This window comes from Falco peregrinus, chromosome 1 (assembly GCF_023634155.1).
Source record: "Falco peregrinus isolate bFalPer1 chromosome 1, bFalPer1.pri, whole genome shotgun sequence".
NCBI classification, from domain to species: domain Eukaryota; kingdom Metazoa; phylum Chordata; class Aves; order Falconiformes; family Falconidae; genus Falco; species Falco peregrinus.
In genome coordinates, this window is record NC_073721.1 from 13,637,399 (window position 1) to 13,660,319 (window position 22,921).

Genomic DNA, 22,921 nt, shown 5'->3' on the forward strand with positions numbered 1-22,921 from the left:
ATTCTTCACCTTTTCTGGTTCTCCGGACAATTTTTTTCAAATGCTGTAAAGACCTCCACACAGCCTCCAAGTATGATAGAGTCTCACAGTACTGTTTTTTCCTCTTTGTCTGACAGATCAGTTAGTCACCAAATAAGACTTTTAGACTCATGCAACAGAATGCAAAACTCAAACTGGTTTCACTATCCATTTTACTCTTGAAGTTTAAACAAGCTAATTAGAAGCTCTGATACAAGAATACTCACAGGAAAAAAAAATCTCCTTACTTTTTGTATTCAAATTATGTATTTTAAAATTTCTAACCTGTTTTCAGTAGCTCTTCAATAACAGAGTCGGGTAGTTAGATACAGATAAACTTGTAAGCCTTCTTTGAAATACAACACAAATCTCCACTGTATCTCAAATCAACCTTGTCCATCCCATCACAAGGCCCACTCTAGTTTATTTTTACTTTGTCTAGCACTAGTTGTACGCTGGCTTTAGGGAGCACATTCAGAGTGTGTTCATTCTTCAGAAGTAATAACTAAAATGGAAATTACATCAATAGATAGCAGGTAAAGGCCAAAAATCGATTTACTTACAGGGTCACTAAACGAAACCATAGTCCTGCCTCTCTCTATTGAAAGCCAGTAATTTTGCATTGGGTAAATTAAATGTAAAATTAAGAAACAAGTAATGTTTCTTAACTAGAAGTATCGAGACGACTCTAACCTCTTCTGTGCAGTGAAATCAACCTATTATTTTTTTTTTAAAATTCATTTTGTATTTGGGACCTGTCTTGTAAACCATTTCCTCAAACAACAGATGGCTACAACAATCACGTGTTGTGAAACCATAGAAGGTTCCAAGGTTGTAGAGGTTTTTTTGGTTGCTTTTCTTTCCTGAGTGCCTCACGCCTCTGAAAAATGACTGGACTATACCTGAGAGTGATGCACTGCTTTTCTAGTAGTGCATTCTTAGTTTTCTATTCCACAAGCATTTTACAAAATACTGCTTACAGAATACACAATAGTGGATTTGAGGGTGGTTTGATGCCTACATGTATTTGTTGTATGACAACTCCAACTCCGTGGAGTTTTTTTTTTTTGCACTACACACGGAGTGTATCATTAATTAAAGTCTCAAAGGTGTGCATAAATAGAATGTACGTGGGTGGATGTAACTTCTTTGTATAAGCTAGTGCGTGTGGAAGGAGCATGTGAAAGCCACGATTTCACAGTCCGCACCACGTTTGTTCCATGGGACCTCTCCGCAGCGCATGTTTCCTCCCCGGGGCGGATGTAACGGCTGGGGGCTGTGCAGCCGCTGTGAGTACCCAGAGACCTGCCCGGCGAGGAAGGGGCTCGCCTCCCCGGGGAGGCTGCCCGCTGCTGTCGGCGTAAAACTTTTAACGGAGTCGCCACAGGGGTGTTTCGCTGCCCGCCGCGCTCCCAAACTCCTACGAAGGGCCTTGACCTCGACTGCGGCTGCCCCAGCCCCTGCCCGCCGCCAGCCCCGCCGGGGCAGCCCCGGGAGACTCCGGGCCCCGCGCAGGGACCCACGGCCTGGGCCGGCGGAGGGGCCAGGCACCCGCCTCCAGAACCGCGGCGGCCGCACGGCCCGGGGCTGCGGGCCCTGGCGGAGGCCGCCGCGGGGGAGGCGGCGGGTCCCGCCAGGCCGCGCCCTCCCGGTCGCCTCGGGGCAGCGCCGAACGGCCGAGCCCCGCGCCGGGCCCTGGGCAGCGCGGAGGGGCCTTGCGGGACCCCGCGCTGGGAGGGGCGTCCCCCGGCCGGCCCGGCCCGCGCCGCACTACGGCTCCCAGCAGGCACCGCGCGGGGCGGGCCGGCATCAGCGGGGCGGGCGCATGCGCGGCGGCGCCGCCGTCGGTTGAGTAAGGCGGGGTGCGATTGGCTGCGGGCGGCGGCCGGGCGTGGGACGCGCAGTGACGGAAGGAGCGGGGCAAATGGCGGAGAGATGGTCCCGGGCCCCGTCCCGAGAGCGGCGATAATCCCCGCGCGGAGGAAGCGGCGCCGGAGGAGGCGGCGCCGGGGGCCCTAACGCCCGCGCCACCCCGGGAGGGTGCCGCCGCCGCCGGGGGAGGGGCGGAAGCGTCCCGTTGGCGAGCGCCTTTCGCAGGCGGTAGATCGGCGGCCAGAAACCGCGGCGAGAGCCACATCCGCGGCGCCGCCCGGAACGCGCCGGGCCCGCGCCCGGGCTCCCGCCGCCCGCCCGCCCCTGCCGTCACGACCCACGCCGAGGTAGGTGCCGGCCGAGGGGACGGCCGGGGACGGCCGCCCGGCGCCCGAGGCCTGTGCGGGCCGCGGAGCAGGCCCCGGCACCCCGGCGGGTACGAGCCGCCGGCCGCTGCCCCCCGGCGCGGTCCCGCTTCCGGGGCGGCGGCCGCCCGGCGGGGCGTGAGGCAAGGCCGCGGCCCCCGGCCCGCCGGGAAGTTCTCGGGGCGGGGGGCGGCGGGGCTCGGTCCGGGGCCGGAGCGCGGGCCGTGGCCGGGGGGGTGTAGGGGCGGTGCGGCCCGCCAAGCCGGCGGGTTCCGCCGTTCGCTGCGGGCCGGGGGCTGCCGCCGTGGGGGCCGGTGTGCCTGTGGGGCGGGGGGAGGGGGCCGGGCAGGAAGGGAAATGACATCAGAAACGGCCGGGCGTGCACGGTGGGGTGACCCGGTTCCGCTAGCACCCCCTCCCTTCCCCCCCACCCCCCCGCCGCAGGGGGAGGGAGGAAAAAAGAAACTGTCACCGTGGGATTTCATCAGCCTTCTCTGCCTCCGCGCATTTAACCTATTTCGCTTTTTCTCGGTTATGTAAGAGGAGCGGTGTAGCGAGGAGCCGCCAGCGGGGGTGGCCGATGGGCGCCCCGGGGAGCTGCGGGCGGCCGGGGCCGGCTGGGCCGCCCCGCTGGCTCTGGGAAATGCCCGAGAATTAGGGGTCAGGTTTTTGCTTGTGTTTTGCATTTCTTGCACTGCTCCGGATATCGCAGCGCAATGCAGGAGAGAGAGGTAGGGAGTGGAAACAGGGTGGCGGTTGGCCGAGGTTTTTATTTCACACTGGGTGAAAAGCAAGAGAGAATTGTCAGTAAAGGGTAGAAATCCTGTTCTGCTGATGCTCCCCTGTAAGGAGGTACCTGTCTATTTCCCCATCTTTAATCTCAATCTAAGATACGAATTTATAGCGTAGTGTATTTATGTTTTCCTGATACTCGGCTTTTAACCCATTTACATCATATTGAATACTTCTGTGAGTTTTTGTGAGATGATCATAATTTTTAAACTTGTAAATAGCAAAATGTAGATTCAGAAGGCTGTATTTCTGGAAAATAAAGTTCTCTTGACTAAAGGAATCATCTCTTTAAAAGTGCAAGCCGCAAGTCGTAATTTAAGTCTGCCATTATTTTTGCAGTTGCTGGGAATGTAGTGTTGGAAATACTTATTTGAGTCAGGGTTTAGGGGAAGAAAGTGTGATGGTGGTAAGTGAAGTTACTTCAGGGGTTTTATTTGTAAGAGCTGTGTAGAAAATGAGCTTTTCATAAATACTTCACTTTAGTTTCTATAGCTTTAAAAACTGGCCTTTATGGTATAAAATATTTTAGTTATGGTTCTAAATACTTTCAAGCATCAGTAAACTGAAGCTACTGAGTTGGATTTGTTGTACTGTTTTTTAGCTGAAGTATGTGGGTAAGTTTTAGCTTTGGTCTTTGCAAAATAGGAAATTAGGGCCTCTTAACAGGGGAGCAAAAAAAGAAAAAGTGTGGCAACGATGCGTTTGGAGCAGCACAGAGTAGACTGATGACACTGTGGGGAAAAAGACGGTGGAGGTGGGGTTAAAGAGTAATGTCTCCTAGAAGTAGCCAGAAGCCATCTGCAAAATGATGTTTCACAGCAGAATTCTGGTCAGTAGATAAGCACATGTCTTTACCATCCCTATGCTAAACTGCCGGGCAGAAGGGTGCTTCCCGAAGTGGTGCTTCCTGTATCTCTTCTGCATTGCAACACCAGCCATGTGGTAAACTTCTGAAGTTCAAATTTGATATTTTTAGTTCACTCAAAATTTGCTCAAACATAGATGACCCGACGAATTGCTCAGTTCCTATGATAAGTGAAGGTTGGCCTGGTCTGATAAAAGGAGACTATTATTAGTAAGACAATCTTGCTAGAGTGAAGTGATAGAATGACATTTCTGGAAACCAGTCTGTCGATTTTTGGCAGAAGCTAGTCTAGCACTTCAGGTTGAGGAACTCTGGACTATCGAGGTGAAAACTAAAATATGCAAGAAAGATGGTATAATGCATATTGAGGGGAATACTAATAAAAACAGTTGTCTTGAACAAATGGATCATGTGATAAATTTATTAACAATTACTTTAAGCACTATTTTTCATATAATTTACTATATATGAAGGCAGTTGACACTTTAAAAGTTGAATTTCTTTGATTCTGTCATTAAAATAAATGCCCCCTTTGTTAAAAGACTTCTCTCCAGTATGCAGAGTAATGTCAGAGAGAAAGATGGACTTGATTAGATTCAGACTGACTATAAAGAATTCCAATTTCCTATTCGTGTTTGGGCCAAAACAAAACCAAACCAAAAAAAAAAAAGAGAGAGAAAAGATGGTTTATAAAACAGATATGGTCGTTTTGGTTTTATGTCCAGTAATTGAAGTATTTGTTTTGGGAAAAAGAAACAAAGTAGTCTGTCTTCCTTCTTGAGTTAAACAAAAGTAGGAATAGAACACATGCAGGGAACTGTTTAAATGTGTTCCTGTTTAATCTGTTCATATTTAAACTTTATGTTTCCAAGAGAGCAAACTGTGAATAGGGCTGCAGTTGTTGCAGCCAGTAAACAGTCTTGGTTATGCTGGTCTGTGTAAGGTGTCCTCCATGATCTTAGAAATGGATTACGAAGTGTCTCTTTGTTCCTGTCCCTTGGTCGATCAGATTCACTCATGGAGGATTGCTGTGTACCTGTCCTGACCATGACTGTGCAGATGGCATAAACCACATTGTATTACCAAATCATATGCTTGCTAAATGAGCCTGGGTGTGTGTGAAGAACGTAGGGTGAAGTTGTCATCGTTATTTGTGATTAATCAGTATTTAAAATATCTATAGCAACATGAAATATTTTGACAGTATTTTATTTAACTACAAAGAGTCTTGTTAAAGCCGAACTACAAAAAATCTTTTGAAAAAAAACCTGTGTTACTGGGCTGTAGCAGAGCATTGTGTGTTCAGATGAGGTGAAAATATTGTTTAGTTTTCTGCTGATGTTTTGTGAAAGCAGTGCCATCTGCACTTGAAAAATAAAATTAGAGCAAAGCAATACCAAAAATAATGTATTCATGGCAGACTTTTCTTAAGGATCCATTGTGCCATTGTTCTATAAATGTTCAAGTAACTGAATTTTGAGTTAAGTTGGTACATATATTACTTATTGCAGAAACTTTTGACATAATGACATTCACATGTAAATGACTTAGTCTATAGAAAGAAGCAGCCTATGTGTCTGTTGCTTGTGTGAAATATACATGCTTGGTGTTTGTAGGCCCAATAAAGGGTAGAAGTACATTCATTTGTACGGCAAAGTTGGTGAATTTATGTTTCTTTTTTTTTCCAACAGAGAATATGAAACAGGAGCCAAAATGACGTCCCGATTTGGAAAGACCTACAGCCGGAAAGGGGGAAACGGCAGTTCCAAGTTTGACGAAGTGTTTTCCAACAAACGGACCACCCTTAGTACAAAATGGGGAGAAACCACCTTCATGGCCAAATTAGGACAGAAGAGGCCCAGTGTCAAACCAGATATTTCTGAAGTTCCTAAAAAACCCAAAGTTGAAGATGAGGTAACAGAGGATCCATTTGGATTTGACAGTGATGAAGAATCTCTTCCTGTGTCCTCAAAGAATGTGTCACAGGCTAAAAGTTCCTCTCAGCTGGAACCTGGTGAAGCTGCTCAGTCTGAGGACTTCACTCCTCTACTTGAAGCTAACAGCAGAATTAATCAGCCAGACAGTGGAGAAAATGTTGCATCCAGCAAGGGCATGTCTTTTGACAATACTGTTCCTCTCGCAAAAGAAAAGAGCACAAGCAAAAATGTGGAAGATGGAGAATGCAAAAGCAGCAGCGCTAAAGTTGTAACAGCAGGTATGTTTACTGACCTGCCCAGATAGTTCTGTTATCCTCAGATTTTAAAAATTACATTTAGACTTCATGTTTTCAGGGGTTGGTTAAATGTTCTAATAAAGCCATGGGGCAATTAACTCTTACTTGTAAGAAACTGTGAAGGATACACTATTTAACTAAAAACAGCAGGAAGCATTCTGCATTTTACATATTGGTCTGAGATCCTTGGCACCCTAATCCTTACATCTGGGAGTTGAGATACAGTGCTTTAGAGTCAACGTAGTATGTTAGTCTGCTCTGAATAGAACAGAGTAACAATATTCCTTTTCTGAAATTTATTCTGAGCTCAGTGTATTTGTGGTTTTTTTAACCCTTTTTTAAATGTATTTTGAAGAGTGATGATTTGGTGATAATAGAATGCTTTATTCTGAAGTTTCTGGCTTTAATTTAGTGGGGGTACATCGTTACTAACATGCAGGTGCAAATACAGCTTACAACCTGCCTTATTCAATTATTCGGATGGCAAAAGTAGTTTTCTGAACTTCAGTTGCAGAAAAGTATATATATTTTTTTTTAATTGGCACATCTTTGTTGACATGTACATAAAAACCTCCAGACCTATGAAACAGAATTCTGTCAGACTTCTTTTAGGGGCTGTTTTCAGACTCTGAAATGTTGGTAAGCTATCTGCTCTCAAGGGGGAATTCACAAACCCTGTGGAGCTGAACATCACTGTGGTTTTGTTCACATCATTCTTAGCCAACATCACGTGTTACTGTATCTCACCAGAATTTTTCATACAATGGGACGATGAAACCACAGCTTCTAAAATTGGGCAGATCACATTAGATGAACCTTGATGGCGATGACACCTACTGGCTTGCTCTGGATTATCATAATCAATTTTAATGAGAAGAACTTAAGTAACTTTGAATTCTCAGATATCGTGAAGTTAACCCTAGGATCAGAAATTTGTGTGGACTTGTTCAGTTGTAATACAGTGGACAAGAAGTACTGAAAAGAGGAAGATACACGTAGCTCAGTTACTTGCAAGATAATTTTATTAGCGATGTAATACAAGAAGAACCAAGAAATGTTGAACTGTAGCATGACAGACACATCAGTTGGCGTATGTAGTTGCCTTTTAATCTTACTGTTATTTTTACTGCTGAAATATCTTTCATTTGCATATGGTTTTCTGCAGTTTATTTATCTGTTACTATGATCCACCTTCAGTCTGGAAATACAATTTATGTTTAGCTAGGTTTGAATATAGTTTTCGTAAGAGATTGAATAATCCATCCCCCAATATTTACAACGAGAAGAAGTAGTAATGACTTGCCTTGGTTGTTAATGAGAGATTGTAGCAGCGCAGGTTTTACAGTGAAATGGTTCCAATGCAGAAAAGCTTTGTTAGAACAGTATTTTTCAGGTTGGAAAAGAAAATGTGAGGACTGTGGGGAGAAACGTGATAGAATTGTGAAAGTTCATAGTGTGTGAAAAGCCCAGAGGAACATGCTTCCTGGTTCCGGTATTGTGGAAATTAATAAAATAACAGTATTTAGCGCTGAAAAACTTTTAAATATGATGCTAGTTTAAATTCTAGAACTCCTTGTTAGACAATGCTATATATACCATAAATATGTACAGCTCTGAAAGGAAGGAAGCTGATGAATCTTGGTGGAGAAGTCCATCAGTGGCTGTTGAGTGTGGTGGTGGTCTGGATGCGGAGAGGGAGGCTGAATTAAACACAGGTGGCTGAGTGAATTCTGTTCTTGTGTGCTTTCCTGAAGTGTTTGTTACTGACTGCAGTTCTCCCGGAAGCAGTGAAGGACATGGTGCTGTTCTTTAAGGATACATTACATTCTGTTTACATCCAGTCAAATGAAGGCAAAAACTCATTTCATAGCTTTCTTCAGGAATTACATTCATCTGAGAATGAATCTGTACGGAATATCCTAGGAGGGTCTTTAAATAAGGGTAAGGAAACCAAGACTGTTGATAGTGTTTATTTTGGACTGTTAGTGTAAATGAAACTTGGATCTGATTTAAGTAGTTATTATGCTTGTGTGTAGACTGATCCAAAATAAAGAAGAATTGTCTCAGAGTACATCACTCAGAACGCTGAGCAATTAGTGGTATAGTTATCCAGTGTAAATGTAGGTACGTCAAAGCCTTTGTTGTTATAGTGACTGCTAGGTAAAGTTTGATGGTATGAGGTTATCTTTCAGAACTGGAGGGAGTTAATTTTACTGATTTGGGGGTGGGGGTATGGGGGAAGAGGGACCTTGGGGAAGAAAAATTGAGTAACAATAAGGTATAGCGTATGTACTTCTACTGCTTACATGTCTTGGCTCTCCCCATAACCATTTTCCTCTGCCTGGTCACTCTTGAACTCCACCAGGTTCAACCAGATTTATTCAAAGGGCTTGAGACAGCAAGCTCTACTATTCCTGAAGATGAAAGGAAGGGAAGGGGGGAAAAAAAAAAGGCAAGTAGATAGAACAATATTATTATTATCAGTGTGAGAGACACTACAACTTGAGTTCAACCTTAACCCACATATAAGAGTGTATCTCTAGGAGTAGGAAACTAGGCTACATTGGTTCATGTTCATGAAAGTGCTTGTTAACTTGTTTGAAGTGCAATTGCTAGTCCTTGTCCTGATAGTGACTAGACAGTGCATGAATTAATGTCTCATGACTTCCTGATAATATGTGCCATCATTGTATTGTAGTTCTTAACCAAGGTGAAAAAAGGTTAAGAGTTAGAATAAGGTGGAAACTGTGACTTAACGAGGCTATGGGCAAGCTGAGAGCTACAGTATAGGCTGCTAATTCTGATCCAAATGTATTGTCCTGCCTCAATGTCCATTTCTTTGGACATTAAAATGAAGGTGATGCAATAGGCAGTTAATTTTAACTAACGTTTGTTGTTAGAAAGCAGTCCATGTTTTTGATCATTCTGATACTTGTGCAACTGTGTAACACAGTGGAGGATCTGTATCTTTTATTTAAAATGGTATGACTTACTGGTCTGTCTCTTTTTTTTTTTTTTTTTAATAGCTTTCAGCTAGTGCTTGTAACAATCTCATTTTAAAGGCTTTGAGAAGCTCTTAACATGGAAAGCTTCTCATAATCTTACCCTAATGTTGCTTGATCAAGACATAATACTGTTGGAAGAATGTTCATTAGTAATCATGTACATAACGGGTAATTTACAGATAGTAGGAGTTTAGTTAAATTAGAAATAGCAAAAGAATATTCAGTATTAATAGTTACTGTTACATCACTTAAGTTAGGAGGACTTGGTAGGTTTTTTTATGAGGGTCTTGCAGTAGGATAAGGTGAAAACCTGCAGAGCAATACTTACTTGCATTTCTGAAACACCTTGGTGGGTTTTTTGTATTTGTTTTTTTTAAGTGTTAAGCTTATTCTGTAAGGCATAAAGCCAAATAGTATATCGCACTAAATTCGGCTGCACCAAGTTTTAATACAAAAACACGTACTGCCTGGCAGAGCAAACTGTGAGGTGCTAGTTTTAAAAAAATTGTTCTTAGAATATTTATCTTTGTTTCTATGTTGAAATTAACTTAGTGCGATTTTTCAGATGAAAATTGAAGTCCAAGCTTGATGCATTGAAAAAAAGTGGTGTGGCATTTCATAATTATGTTAGTGTATGAGTGTGTTTCAGATGGGATAACTACTTTCCCCTAACTCTGGCTATTTCAGTTTAGGGAAATACTGCGTCTGGCATTCTTGCGTTTTGACTCTGGATGGTGCGGTCACCTGCTGTCTTTTGCCTGTGTGCCACAGTGCTGAGTTCTGTAACTTAACTCAAGCCTTTGGAAGGTCTTGTCCAAGATGTTGATGCTGTTCATCAAAGAAGGCACGTGTGGGTGGGGAGATGTCTCAAATGGTTGAATGATGTCTCTCGTCTTTGCACACTTCATATTCCTGTTTGTGGACTATGAAATAATATTACTTTTTAATGTTAATTATAAGTTAAAATATGAGGTATTTAATGATGCTTTTAACCAAGAAGTATTTTAATTGGGTGTGGATTAAGTCTGATGTGTTTTAAAGCCTGTGAATTTATTTCTTCAAAATATATTTTGCTTGCTGTGGAGAAATAGAAAAAAGGATGGATTAAAATGTCTTTTCAGAATACAGAGGAAATATAGGAATAGTATCCCTTTCTGCTGTGTTGTGATGCTAAGTACAGATTTTGTGGTTATTGCCTCAGCAGTGCCCTTTGAAGCTTTTTAAGATTAAAAGACGAATTATTGCATGCGAAGTATTTGTGATACTTTTTTTTATTTTCCCTCCCCTAATATTTAGAGTAATTATGAAAATAGCTATTCTGCATCATGTCATTTGTTACTGTGTCCTGGTATTCAAGCAAGTCTTTGTTCTGAAAGTGGTTTTGCTCTTGGTGCTTTTAAGGAAACTTTTGCCCATGGTCTGCTATTCAGTTCTTTTGTGTTTGTAGCTATTTCTTAATGCTGTCTTTGGCCCATATCGGTAGCAAATCAAAATGGTAAATGTAGTCCTTAATAACTTGTGCTTATGCAGCGCAGGAGTGAAGGGATACATCTGTGCTTAACTACTTCACGACCCAATGTGCAGAATCTATTTGTGTTTAGTTGCTTAGAAAGAGTACTGAGTGAATAGAGTATTTGCAGAAAATAGTTGCCCTGAAAGAAAATAGTTTCAAGTCACCAGGTCTGTTCCTGACAGACTACCCTGATAGTACATAAGTGAACATGTCTGCAAAGCCTCTGCATCCTGATTACGTGGGTGGGGGAGCCCTATCTTTAGAGTTAAATTTCAACTTCTCAATTGCAAGTTTGTTACATAATTATGTTTGACAACGAGATTTGCCAGGGTGTTCCTTTCAAATCGCTTTAGAGCTTCTATTTTGTGTTTAATGGTGACATGGACATTTAAGATAGTGGTTAGGTCTGAGTCGTCTTATCTTTCTTCTTCTGCAGAGTTGAGTGCAGCGTATTTACCTCTTGAGGAATAATTTCAGTGTAGTCATTTTCTGTCCAAAAATGAAGCAAAAAGTTTGGGGAAACTGAATGAGGTCTGAGCGTTTGGCTGTCTAAAGAGACAGTTGGCAGCAACCATGATTAAAAAGAACTGCAGCTGTGCTCTGGCTGGCTCAAAGCATTAGGAAGCTGATAGAAGGGGAGAGGGCTGCCAGAAAATAATGCATGCCCGTAGAATTTCACTGTTTCGAAGTTAGCTTAAGTGGCAGTAGTTATGCTGGATATATGGATAGCCAGAGTGTATCTACAAGTCCCCTCTTCATTTGCTTTTGTTATGTTTCCCCTTTTTTAAGATAACCCTTTTTCCCTTGCACACGTTTTTTTTTTTTGCTGTGTCAGTAGCCCAAGTTCAAACTACTGTGATAATTGTTCTCTGTTTGGTTTGTGTTTTTGTTGGGGTTTTTTTTTTTTTTTTTGCTTTGGTATTACCCTGATACTTGGAAAATTTTGTGGTTTTTTTTTTCTTGGGTGTTTTTCAAAACTCTGAAAAGATTGAAATTCTGTTTACATTTCAGTATTTATACTGGTTTGCTAAAACAGCAATACAGGAAGAAGACCCCAGTGTTTAGGAAGGAGTCTTCTGATTTCTGTAACATTTTTTTCCTAATGATGGGGAAATGCATGCTGTGTATGTCCATGTACAGAGTGCACAAAACTTTCTTCCCCCTCAATCTACCGCTCCCCTTTCCAGAACAACAGTGAGATTCTTGATACCTTTTTTTGGAATCCATACTTTTAAAATCAGTCATTATTTATGGACTTGTACAGTGAACAGTTAGTTTTTAAAAGGTCAAACTTTTGACTGGTCCTTAACTTCTTTCATGTTTAAGAAGCTGAAGTAACTTTGCATTGAAAACAGTTGGTTAGTGCTTGTAGAAGAAAAAACCTTCTAATGTGCTTACCTCTTAAGTGGGCCAAAGCCTGCAGGAAAGCAGAACACAGTTCGTAAGGAAGCCATTTCAGGTTCAAACTGCTGAGATCTTATTAGTTGCATGGAAAATGTTTTTCAGGCTCAAACTTAACTTGTATTTCCTATTAAGAAACTGCTACTCTATTCAGTAAAGTACTTCAACATGTTTATAAGTAGTGTCTGAATGCAGGCTTAGTCTAAGGATTCATTTGTTTTGACAGTTATTAGTGCTACTATGTTATAATATGCTTTAATACTTTTTGCATGAGGAGTTACACTACAGAAGTCTCTGAAAACAAGCTCTTTGAGTGTGTGGCAGCCCCTTGTATTGCCCATGACACTTTGTCTTATTTTCTCTGCAAGGGGGAAGTAGTTTGCTTCCTGGATCAGCTTTCTCCTGCTGCTCTGAGCAAAAGATGCCCTTCTGAGCTACCAGTGAGGAAGAATGTGTGTTTCACTGGATTTTTCCATCAGAGGTGAACATGTGGTAGAGCTAGTTCAGGCTCTGACAACTCTTCGGTTACAGAGTGTAGCAGCTCTTCTGATGGCTGGATTTGATGTTGCACAATTTCTACTCTCTTCAGGACCATTTTATTTTTAGATTTCTGACCAAATAGTGTTGCTTGCAGTGTTGTACAGCTCTTCAAAGCTCTAATTCTTTGCTGGAAGACGTAAAATAGTTTTCTTTCTGTAGGGAAGGGGTTTCAGCATTGTTTACTAGAACTGCAGTTTGTCCTTCATCTGAGCAAGTTGTGGACTTTGTGTGCAAGTTGGGTGTGGGCATTGATAACGTGCTGCATGGTATGTTCACTTTTTATGAAACATCAGTGTCTGTAGAGTCCCATTATAATTTATATTGTTATGAATGTGGATAGACACAGATGTGAGGAAATGTTAAAAAAAAAAAAAGTCATGTTTGTCTTGTAAGTGTATATTCACCAGAAGAAAAACAGACTATATTTTCAGAACGCTGCAGAGGATTTTTAAACAAGATTAGAAAAAAAATGAGGGAGGAATGATAGTTATTTCAGCTGTGAAAGACAAGCTGCAAGGCTATAGGTACAACTTGGACAAAAATGCTTACCTGGGAAAACAAAAAAGGCCAAAGTGCAAGGGAAGTTATAGGGCTTTGATTTGATAGAAATTGGGAGGCTGCATATAGCTGATGATAAGAAACCTAGGTTAATTTTTAGCTATATTTTAATTTGAGGAGGAAATGCCTTCAGGAATGATGGGGTAAATCAGTAATTTTGAGGTTTGGTGGTTTTCCCCCAAAATGTTTGCTGGGAAGGCAGTTGTGCTGGACACACCACTATGCATGGTTTGGCTAGGGGTGTGTGTATAGATTGGTGTGAAGGTGGTATTGAGATACACGGTGACTTAAGGTACAATGAAAGATCAAGTGATCAGGCGGAATATCTAATGATTGCTAGCTGAAGAGGTAGAAGAGGAGAGGAAAAGCAGCTATATTACTTCAAAAAACAGCATCTTCCCATACCACTGGAAACTGCCCAAGATAAAGGCAAGTGGTGAGCTTTGTATTTTCTGCACAAGAAGGAAGGTGGTCATGTCAGCCTGCATCCCTGTGAAAAGCTTCCACTTCCATTGAAATGCAAGGATTTAAAAAAAAAAAAAAAAAAGCTGTGTGCTGGCTGACAGGCGGTATCATTTCTGTGCCAGCGTAAGACCACCTTTCAGAATGCCCACTGGTAGCGTATTTTCCCAGTGGGAAAAAGTGTACAAGGAATTACTACTTATGGCTTAAGCAGGGGTCCAAGGTGAGAAGCAGTAATGGGGAGGTTAGGGTTCAGCCTTTCACAGGGTGGAGCCGCAGCGCGGTGGGATGTTGTGCTAACAGCAGCAGCATGGTTCATGTTCTGCAAGTGTGAAAATCTGTTAGGCTCACAGGATGAGAATAATGGTTTATTAGAGATGCTGAACACTGTGCTACCAAACTGAAAGGCTGCATCTAGGTGATTTGAGAGAAGAAAAGATGTCTTCTGTCTCACTTCGCATATTTTGATATTCAGGGTGCTGGAAAGCAAATTATTCTTAAGGAAAATAGTTCTTTGATGGTAGGAAATGAAATCTTACCACTTTAGGGTTTTATGTGGAATTTTTCTGCGGAATTCTTCTGCAAGAGAAGATGCCACTAAACACATCTACAAAGAGGCAAGCAGTGGCTATCCAACCTGCATGCAAACTTGTTTGGAACTAATTTTGAGTAAAGAACTGGAATTACTTAGAATTTGTGATCATAGCTGTGGATGCGCAGGTTCTGTAATTTTAGCTGTTTCAGTAATTGTCAATCATGAAACTGATCTTGAGAGTCTAATCTTCTGAGGGTCTTATGCTTTTTGTCTTCTGGTTATGCCTGCTACCAGGTGTGGCTTTTCAGGATCTTATGGGCATCAGTGGATAATGATGGATCTAAGTAAATTTTGTCCATTTCTTAAATTGTGTGTTTTGTATCCATAAGCTTTTCTGTGTTTCCCAGCTGTTGCAGTCATAGGCAGGAAATGGATCAAAGGAGTTTAGTCTGTAACCTTTTCTCCTTACCAACCAAAACATTTCATTTCCAATCTAAAGTAGGAGAGATAAGCTGCAATGAAATTCGTTTTCTTATTTGGAGAAAAGCATGGCTTCTCTGCAGTTGCTGCTTTTCTGTCCAAACCAGGGAAGACGCTGTGTGTATGTCTCATTTGGGCTCTCTTCCCAGAAATGAGGAATGTGATACAAGCACCTGGTAAAGATTCGTCTTTTCCTTTAGCTTGGTTGACTTCAAAGTTGTAAAGCGATGTAGCTTTATGCTTGGGAACACTGGTGATGGTGTAATGGAACCGTAATAAATGTTTCCAAGTGTTCAGGAACATCAGGCAGAGCTGTAGCTCATAATGAGCTTAACAAACTGTTTCCTACATCCTGTGTCAGTGATCTGTTCATGAGCTGTGGCCTGTTAATATATGTGCCCTCAGTAACTGGAGGGATCTGAAGGCCCAGGATATGCTTTTTTTAAGTCTTATTGCCTCAGTTTCTTCAGTGTTTCATTTTGTGGCTTTTGCATGTATCTTGGTAGTCAGGGGTCTATTTGGAGAGAAATAAATAAAAAAGAGGAATATAAAACTGGCATCTTGCCACCTGCATGCCCTTTAATATTAAAGTTTGTCAGAAATGAAATCTTTTAATCTGTTACGTTCATGATGAATTCTGGGAACTTGCGTGGTTAATACCCAAAGAAATCTAGTGTAAGTTTTCAGATTTGTTTCCTGTGTATAATAATTCAGTAATGTTCCTGTTGGTATTAAAATGAAGACTTCTACAGGCTGGTTACGCAGCAATGAAGGAGCATAAGGTGTCATGCTGCAAAAGCTGTAGAAGGCAGTATGTCTTTCGTTTGTAGCTTGGAGGAAACTTTGGTTAGCATTCATCAAGAATTGCTAGAAATGAGAGAAAATTAACCTGGTGCTCAGGTTTCTAGGGCTAACATTTAATACTGGCATCTCTTCCATGAGTAAATAGAAGAAATAAGCATTTATTTTGCATATATGATAATATTTTGACATCTTAGCATGTTTTCTTAAAATACCAAGGCTAATATTGACTGTCCTTTTGTTTTCTTCAACGTCCTAATAACATTTGTACTTGTTAACCAGTTTTAATCAAACTTGGAGTGATCAGGAGAGATTTCAAAGGCACAATGCTCCTTCAAGTATCATGAAAAATGGTGGAGTGAAAAACTGAGTTGATTTGATTCATCTGTTCCCTTACCTCTCTGTTCTCTGCATGCTGGTAAGGAAAATGTGGTTATAACTGGGTCCCTAATCCATTTGAGAAGGCAGCAGCCAGCTGGCTAGCCAGCACATGTTGCTGCACGTGATCTGCAGCGTGTGCTGTCTCCTGCCCAGTCAAACAGGTTGGTGTGGAGGAGGCTGCGGGGGGGGTGGGGGGGGTGGTGGGGGGGGGGTGGTGGTTGAGTTGTGGGGCAATGAGCTCTGTTTTGTTCTTTGAGCCCTGAATCTGTTCAGGACAGAAAATTATATTAAGAGACATTGCTCTCGCAGCCTAGGAGACTGCTCCAAGTAACTTAAAAATAGCACATAAGGTTCTGCAGCTCTGTTGCTGAATTGTTAACAAAAGCATATACTGTTTGACTTCAGGCAATTAGTATTAGACTGTTAATGATGATTTGATTTTTATGGAGCTGAAAATGATGTTTTCGGAATTAGAGCCAAATAGCTAGTAAGTTAAATGGAAATGAAATGGAAATGGGGACTAGGCTGGAGGATACATTTCTTGGTTGTTGGTTTGGATTGTGGTGGGTGTTTTGTTTTTTTTTTTTTTTCCTTCTCCAAGAAGAGAGCATTTGGTTTCCTAAAAGATATTTTTCCCTTCACTTTGTTTTGAATTCCATCTTGGTATACGCTGTACCCTAAGGATCAGGATATGAAATTGTTAACTCTTGCAGCTTTGGTAGTTGATGGAGAGAATGTTACCTTTTCTCCAAACTTCAGTGTTTCCTCTTCAAGTAAGAAAGCTCTGTCAAACTTTTAATCTCCTGTGAGAAATGAGAAGAATTATTTTTATGGCTTCCCCTTTCTGCATTAATCTGCTCACTCTGTTTTTAGGCCCTGCCTGGAGCAGGTTTTGACCAAGTTTGAGTTAATGTAATGAGTAAATTGAGTAAATGAACCTTGAGCAGCAGTGGGGCTGGTTCGTGTAACACATACCTAAATGCTAATAGTGTAACAGTAGGTGATCAGTCCATCGTATCAATATAGTTTCATTACTGTAAATATTCTAATATGTCATCTGTGATGATATGAGAAAATATTGGTTTTAGCTGTCTAAAAAATTCTCCTATGAATCTGTGAAGCTGTCCAGGCAAAAAGATAAGTAGCTCTAGTTCGACAAAACAGAGCAACTCTGGCAAGATGTATAACAAATCCGGGAAAAACACTTCAGGCTCCTGGGAGTGCAACCTTTTAGGTTCCTGTCCTCCCTTTTCCCCGGGTACTTGAGTATTCTCTACCTGTACCTCCTTTCAAGTAGGAAAAGATTCCATTAAGTACTCATTGAACTGTTTGTCATACTAGGCACCTTTTCCTGGCTGCCTTGGACTCTGCTGGCCTGTTGCAGCTGTAGGTAATACAGGTTTTTGCCTGTTCCTTTTGGTCTCCTGATGCTTGTTTCTAGGTTGTGGGATCATGCTCGCTTGTTTCACGGGAAGCTGCCTTGTGCTTACACATGATGTTGGTCAGTGGCTGTCAGAGCTGTCTGTTGCTTGTACCAGTAACTTCCCCATATGTCTACTTGTCATTACCAGAGGAGAGGAAGAAGTAATGAATGTGTTCCACACCACTCCAAGCAGTGGAGAATAGTCAAAGGTCAGGTTTAGAATTACGCATATTTTTGCATTTTTAAAAACTTCATGCATTTGTCTATGTTTCTTTGCCATTTTGTGTAGATTATAAAGTGACTGGAATCACTTAGCCAACTGTGGAGACAAATTGCCATATGGTCTCTTTATTGGTTCTTCTAGCAATTTCTTTTTCTTATTTCATCATCAATCCAGAAATGAAGGGTTTGAGCCAGATGAATAGAGAGATTCCTTAGAGTCCTCTTTTTATGCTCGCTGCCTGTGCTAGAAGGCAGCTTGAATTAGTACCAGAAGTCTGCTCAACTGGTCTAGTGTGACTTCTGCTTTGGAAAAACTGTTGGCCTTCGCTTTTTCGTTCAAGACAATATATAGCTAAAGGTTGAAGGTAAGAAGCGTATTGGAGGTTGTTTATCTTCAGTTAGTAACTTACTTAGTTTTCTTTTGTAACATTCAGTTTAAAACACTTTATGGATGGCATACAATTAAAAAAAAACTCAAGGTGATTCTTTTCACTCTGTCAGTTTCTGAAAGCCTTGCAATTATTTTAGACCTTTTACTATTTCAACAAGTCTGTAATTATATGGTGTCTTTTATTATTACTGTGATTGAACTAAATGTTTTGTGGATGGGGGATAGTCCTTCCTTTTTCTCATATAGTGTGATCAAGAAATAGTAATGCTTTTGAGGGCTATTCGGGAGAGCATTTTCAGGTAGACATTAGTTTCTTGAGAAGAAAAACCTTTTAAAATAAGGGTGAGCTGTGTTACAGGTATTTAATAAAAAAATGAAGTTGAACTCTGAGACATCGTAATGTCAATATTATCAGAGATGTCCAGCTGAAGGATGTAGGTGTCTCACCTATAAAGAAAACTCATTCATCTTTAAAAAAAAAAAAAAGCCTGGAATTGCATGCTGCTTCTTGTATGTGATCTAAAAATGAAAAGGCAAGAGGTAGTCCCACTGTAGCTACTCGTGGTAGCCACAAGGCATTTTCTGTTCTGTTGAACATAAAGAATAGCATTTATTCCATCTAACAAGTGAGTGCTATCTGTCAAGTGTAAAAGATATAATAAGTCTAGATGTGCCTTTGTGTAATATTAAAAGGTTTATTACTGAAAAAGCAAAGGTTTATTACTGAAAAGCAGTGGGATTTTAAGAACTCTGTTCCATTCTCACTATTTAAACATTTTCATGTATCTAGAGGAGTACAAATTATTACTGTACATAAACTGAATATCTTGCAGTGTATGAACTTGAGTTTTTGTCTCCAGTAATCATCTTACGAAGGTCACTTGGGACAATAATAAGCATAATCACTTAAATACAGCTTTGCAGCAAAGTTTGGTTGACTGCATCTCTGTGAAAACATCTCAATGTGTGTGGTGGGAAGACTAGAAGTTTCATTTCTTTCTTTTATTTTCTTTTTTTTTAATTCATCAGCAATACTTAAGACATCCCTGTCTTGTTGGTGACATAAACTAGAGCACAGAATGAAGCAAGAGGGATGTAAAATGTGTGGGTGTTTTTCTTTATCAGTTAATGTTTAATTTAGACCTGCCAGTCATTTAGATTGGCTCTCTCATACTCTGCTAATTAAGTTCTAGAGATTTAAACAGAAAACAAATCATGATTACTACAGAAGATTGTTATGGTTCTTAGTAATACTGTGCTAGTACCTAGCGGGGGTGGGTGGGGTGGGGTGGGGGGTGGGTAGGGGAAGGCATTCTGGTGAATTACTCAGTTATAAGCTATTGCTGATCTGGAATTACTTGGGAGACTTACTCTGGTATTTGAGCCCCAAAAGAGCCTAATTGCAGTTAAAATTGGGAGGAGAAATTACATGCCTCTTTGAACTACAGAGTATCTAATCATTCAAAATTAGTTCATTTTCTCTGTGCTTTATGTATCTGTAAATAAAATTATATGTTATGTTTCCTACAGTCATGCTAGCTTCCGCATAGTTACTATGGATATACTTGATTTTTAAAATTACTATACTTATGGAAATTGCTGGTATTGTGCACCTTTGGGCACTTAGCAAGGGACTTGCAGTAATTTCTGGTATAGGAGCTTCAGTCTGACAGCTGTTGACCCACTGAGGAGATTAGAACAGTGACTTGACAAAGTATCCTTTGAGGAAGTATTCCTCTAAATGTCTCTACCTAGTTTTCTGCTACTGCATTATGATGATCCAGTTTTAAAGCCAGACTTTTCTACCTGGTGTGCAGTAAATGGTTTACTGGTTAGATTTTTCCATCAGCCTTGCTTGTTATTGGAGGTGGAAAAACCTTCCTGCTGCAGTTACTAAGACTTCTGAAGTACTGGGTGTTTTTAAAATTTTGGTGTCTGATAGGTGCAAAATGATTGGGGAGGCTAACTGCCACTTACTTGCTGTTTAAGAGTGACGTTGTATGCTGTATTAGATTAGTTCAGAGTGAAAAATGAGATGTAACGTCTTGGTGTGATACTCCTGGAGTGTTTTCAGAGACAATTCAAAATTAAGTTGCTTATGCGCATACTTAAAACGATTAATAGGTTATACAAGGGCAACAGAATTCTTACTGTGGTACAGAAAGAGCTGTTGATGATGATTGGTTTTTGAGATCATTTCTTTGAAGTGTGGTAAACTAAGCATCAATAAAGCTGTTTGACTGGGGTAGAATGGATTTGTTACTGACTGGAGAAAGTGACTTTACTTACATCTACAGATGCAGAGAAACAAGGAATTCAAGGCTGGAAGGACTAGATATATGGTGTCTTAACCCAGTCTGATTACGTTTCAGTTATATGCAGGTGTTCTAATGCCTTGAAATACCTGTGTGGTTTTGGTGGCTCTATTAGAGGTGGTGGAAACTGGCACTGAGGAATTAATAGCTAGCTCAGTTTCCTCAGCTTTTTACGTGGGACTGTTGGAAACAAGCACGAGGAGAAGAGCAGGCAGGTCGGGTGGCTGTGAGCCACCCTGGGAAGAAAAAAAAAAAACATAACAACCTCAGTGCAGCAAGTACAGAAAAATTGAAATGGAGAAAACAGATGTGAAGCAGGATTGTTCTTGTCCTGATGCATCTCCCAACTGATGCTTCAGTTTGTCCAAATGAGGCTGCTGCAATAAGAGAATAGAAAGTTTTGTTCCCTTAATAGGTCACAGAGACTAGATAGGACTGTGTTGCTTGCTCAGTCCTACAAATATTGGGCTAATTTTAGCGCGTTCTGAAATATTCTAGAACAATTTGTGGAATAGTTTTTCAGGGTACATAACTACATCTTCAAAATTAATTAAAATTCACTCTTAATGAAAATATTATCTATTGGGATTTATTATTACTTGGTGAAATATGTAATGCATGTTAGAAAAACTTCAAAATAAAAGCAGTGCTGTGGTTGATTAGGTGTCATAAGGATCATCTTTCTTCCGTCAACTTAGCGAATGATGGCTTTAGCTCTTGCTTACCGATGGAGCAACTTCCTGGCATGGGACTGAAAAAGTAAGAGTGGTTTCAGCGGCTAAACACTGCTCCAGAACCGATGAATGAACAGAAAAATTCGGGGAATATGTTTTAGATGAAGTGATCTCTAAGTGAAAGACTTAAACGTGCACTTCCTCTATATCTTTGCTTTTTGCATATTAAAAGTCTGGAATTAAGAGAACATATGTGAAAGTGTGTATTGTAGAGTAGTCATGATTTTTGTGATGTGCTAGTAGCAGAGTGTAAAAAAAAAAACCCAAAAAACCAAAACAAAGAAAAAAATGCAAACGAACAGCAAACAAAAACCACCACCACCAAAGACCCCAAACTCAACCTTTTTCAAATAGTTGATTAACGTGTCTTTGGAGACAGATCTTTTGTCAGTGCTAATGATGTATATGAGCTACATTAATATGTCTTTGGCCTCTTCAGTCTGTTTTCCAGGCTTGATGTGTTGAACATCTTTTCCACTTGAGAGTACAGACTGTAGCTGAGATTATAATGATTCGAGCTAAGACAATGTATGACTATAAATTTCAGCTTTTTTCATCTAAAAAAAAAATAAATTCCTGAATTATTTGACTGTTGGGTTGTAATGTGCATGTGCACACATGTATTCTGCTTCTTCCATGGGAAGATGAGATTTGATTTGGTCACAGTGGGAAATGTGGTTCTTTAAAATTCCAGACTTCTTTAGGATGGGAAAACCATTCCCTTTCCAGATAGGGATGCTGAAACTTCTTAATAATCCAGTAAAGTGTTGTTTAGTAAGTCAAGACAGACGTATTTTTAATGTACTTATTTTAAGTGTTGCTTAGACTTTATTAATTCAAGTAAATACGCACTCAGATATGGAACAGTAGTGAGGCTGCGAAATAGTTTAGTGAGAAAGTTTGAAAATTGTTGAGGTTAATTTGCTGGTTTTCATGCCTACGTATTAGGTAGTGTTCAGTTGCACAGTAATATTAAACATATGGGGTGGAAAGGAGCATGTTGTACACTCTTTGATTACAGAAAGATTAAATTTGGTTGGGTCTCTTTATCACAAGCATGAAATTGAAATGGGAATAACACATCTCTTGTATAACATACTGATACTGAAAAAGATTAAAAAGATTCCATCGCTGAGATGGCTAGGACTGATGTTCTTTGGGGAATTTAGTTTTGTGTTTCATGTATTCTCTGAAGAGTTTTTTGATTTCTAGCTGAGTATGTAAACTTGTATGACAGACCTCAGCTGGACACCCAGAAAACTTAGATGCTATTTGTGAGATATTACTTGTCCTGCCTCCCTGAGGAGTTTTAGCGAGGATTAAACCAATTTCCCGCAAAACTTGACTGGATAGTAATTTCTTTACTAGAATTTTCTGCTTGCACCTTAAAGTTCTTTTATAAATTGTATGTGCAAGGATGGCATTTAGATGATGTTGTTTTAATCTGAAAACAATTGAACAGAAGTCCCTGGAACAGTATGGATGCTCACTTTGCTCATCAGGAAGGTTGAAACCTTTCGGTGAGTGCTATGAAACTTTTGTACCACTTGGGTAAATGGTAGCTGGTGAAGTTTAATGTAGTCGGGGCTAGTGCTAAAGCCTTCATTTTACTATGGGGTTCAGGAAGCATTTGCTACCTGACAAATTTGGACCTTAGGGGCTGCATTCTGTCAGTGGAGCCTGTTCTACTACTGTAGTGTGCTGTGCCTGTGTCATCTAACAGTGTTCTAGGTTTGGGGGGTTTTTTTCTGTCCTACTTGTCCCTGTTCCCACTGCTTCTGTTGCTTCAGTTTATCTCATCATGTCCTACTCTTCTATGAGTCAAGGTCTTCTGCATTCTAGTCAGAATTCTTATCTTGCTTCTTCTGGCCCAGGCAGCCAGTACAGTGAGCACTGATATAACGGTAGCACCTTGGTTCCTGTATTTGCTTGTACTGTCTCAGACCTTTCAACGAAATTTCTGCTGCTCTTGCTTCCAGGAAGTAACGCACTTGTGCGTCTGGGTATCTTTGTGT

At 40.9% G+C, this 22,921-nt stretch overlaps 1 protein-coding gene across 7 annotated transcripts in view; it reads left to right on the plus strand.

Moving 5' to 3' along the window:
* The window catches only part of WAPL (WAPL cohesin release factor), a 160,000-nt gene that overhangs the window by 85,275 nt on the left and 51,804 nt on the right, over nt 1-22,921 (plus strand). For 2 of the 7 annotated variants that reach the window (XM_055819703.1, XM_055820003.1), the window contains exons 1-2: nt 1,914-2,237; nt 5,604-6,127. In XM_055819703.1, coding sequence (XP_055675678.1) covers nt 5,626-6,127 — 502 coding nt within the window. In that variant the 5' untranslated portion in view covers nt 1,914-2,237; nt 5,604-5,625. Of the gene's footprint in view, nt 1-1,913; nt 2,238-2,668; nt 2,987-3,808; nt 3,990-4,024; nt 4,989-5,603; nt 6,128-22,921 lie in introns of those variants that run through there. The other 5 variants (XM_005236733.3, XM_055820054.1, XM_027785701.2 and 2 more) reach the window with 4 other exon arrangements.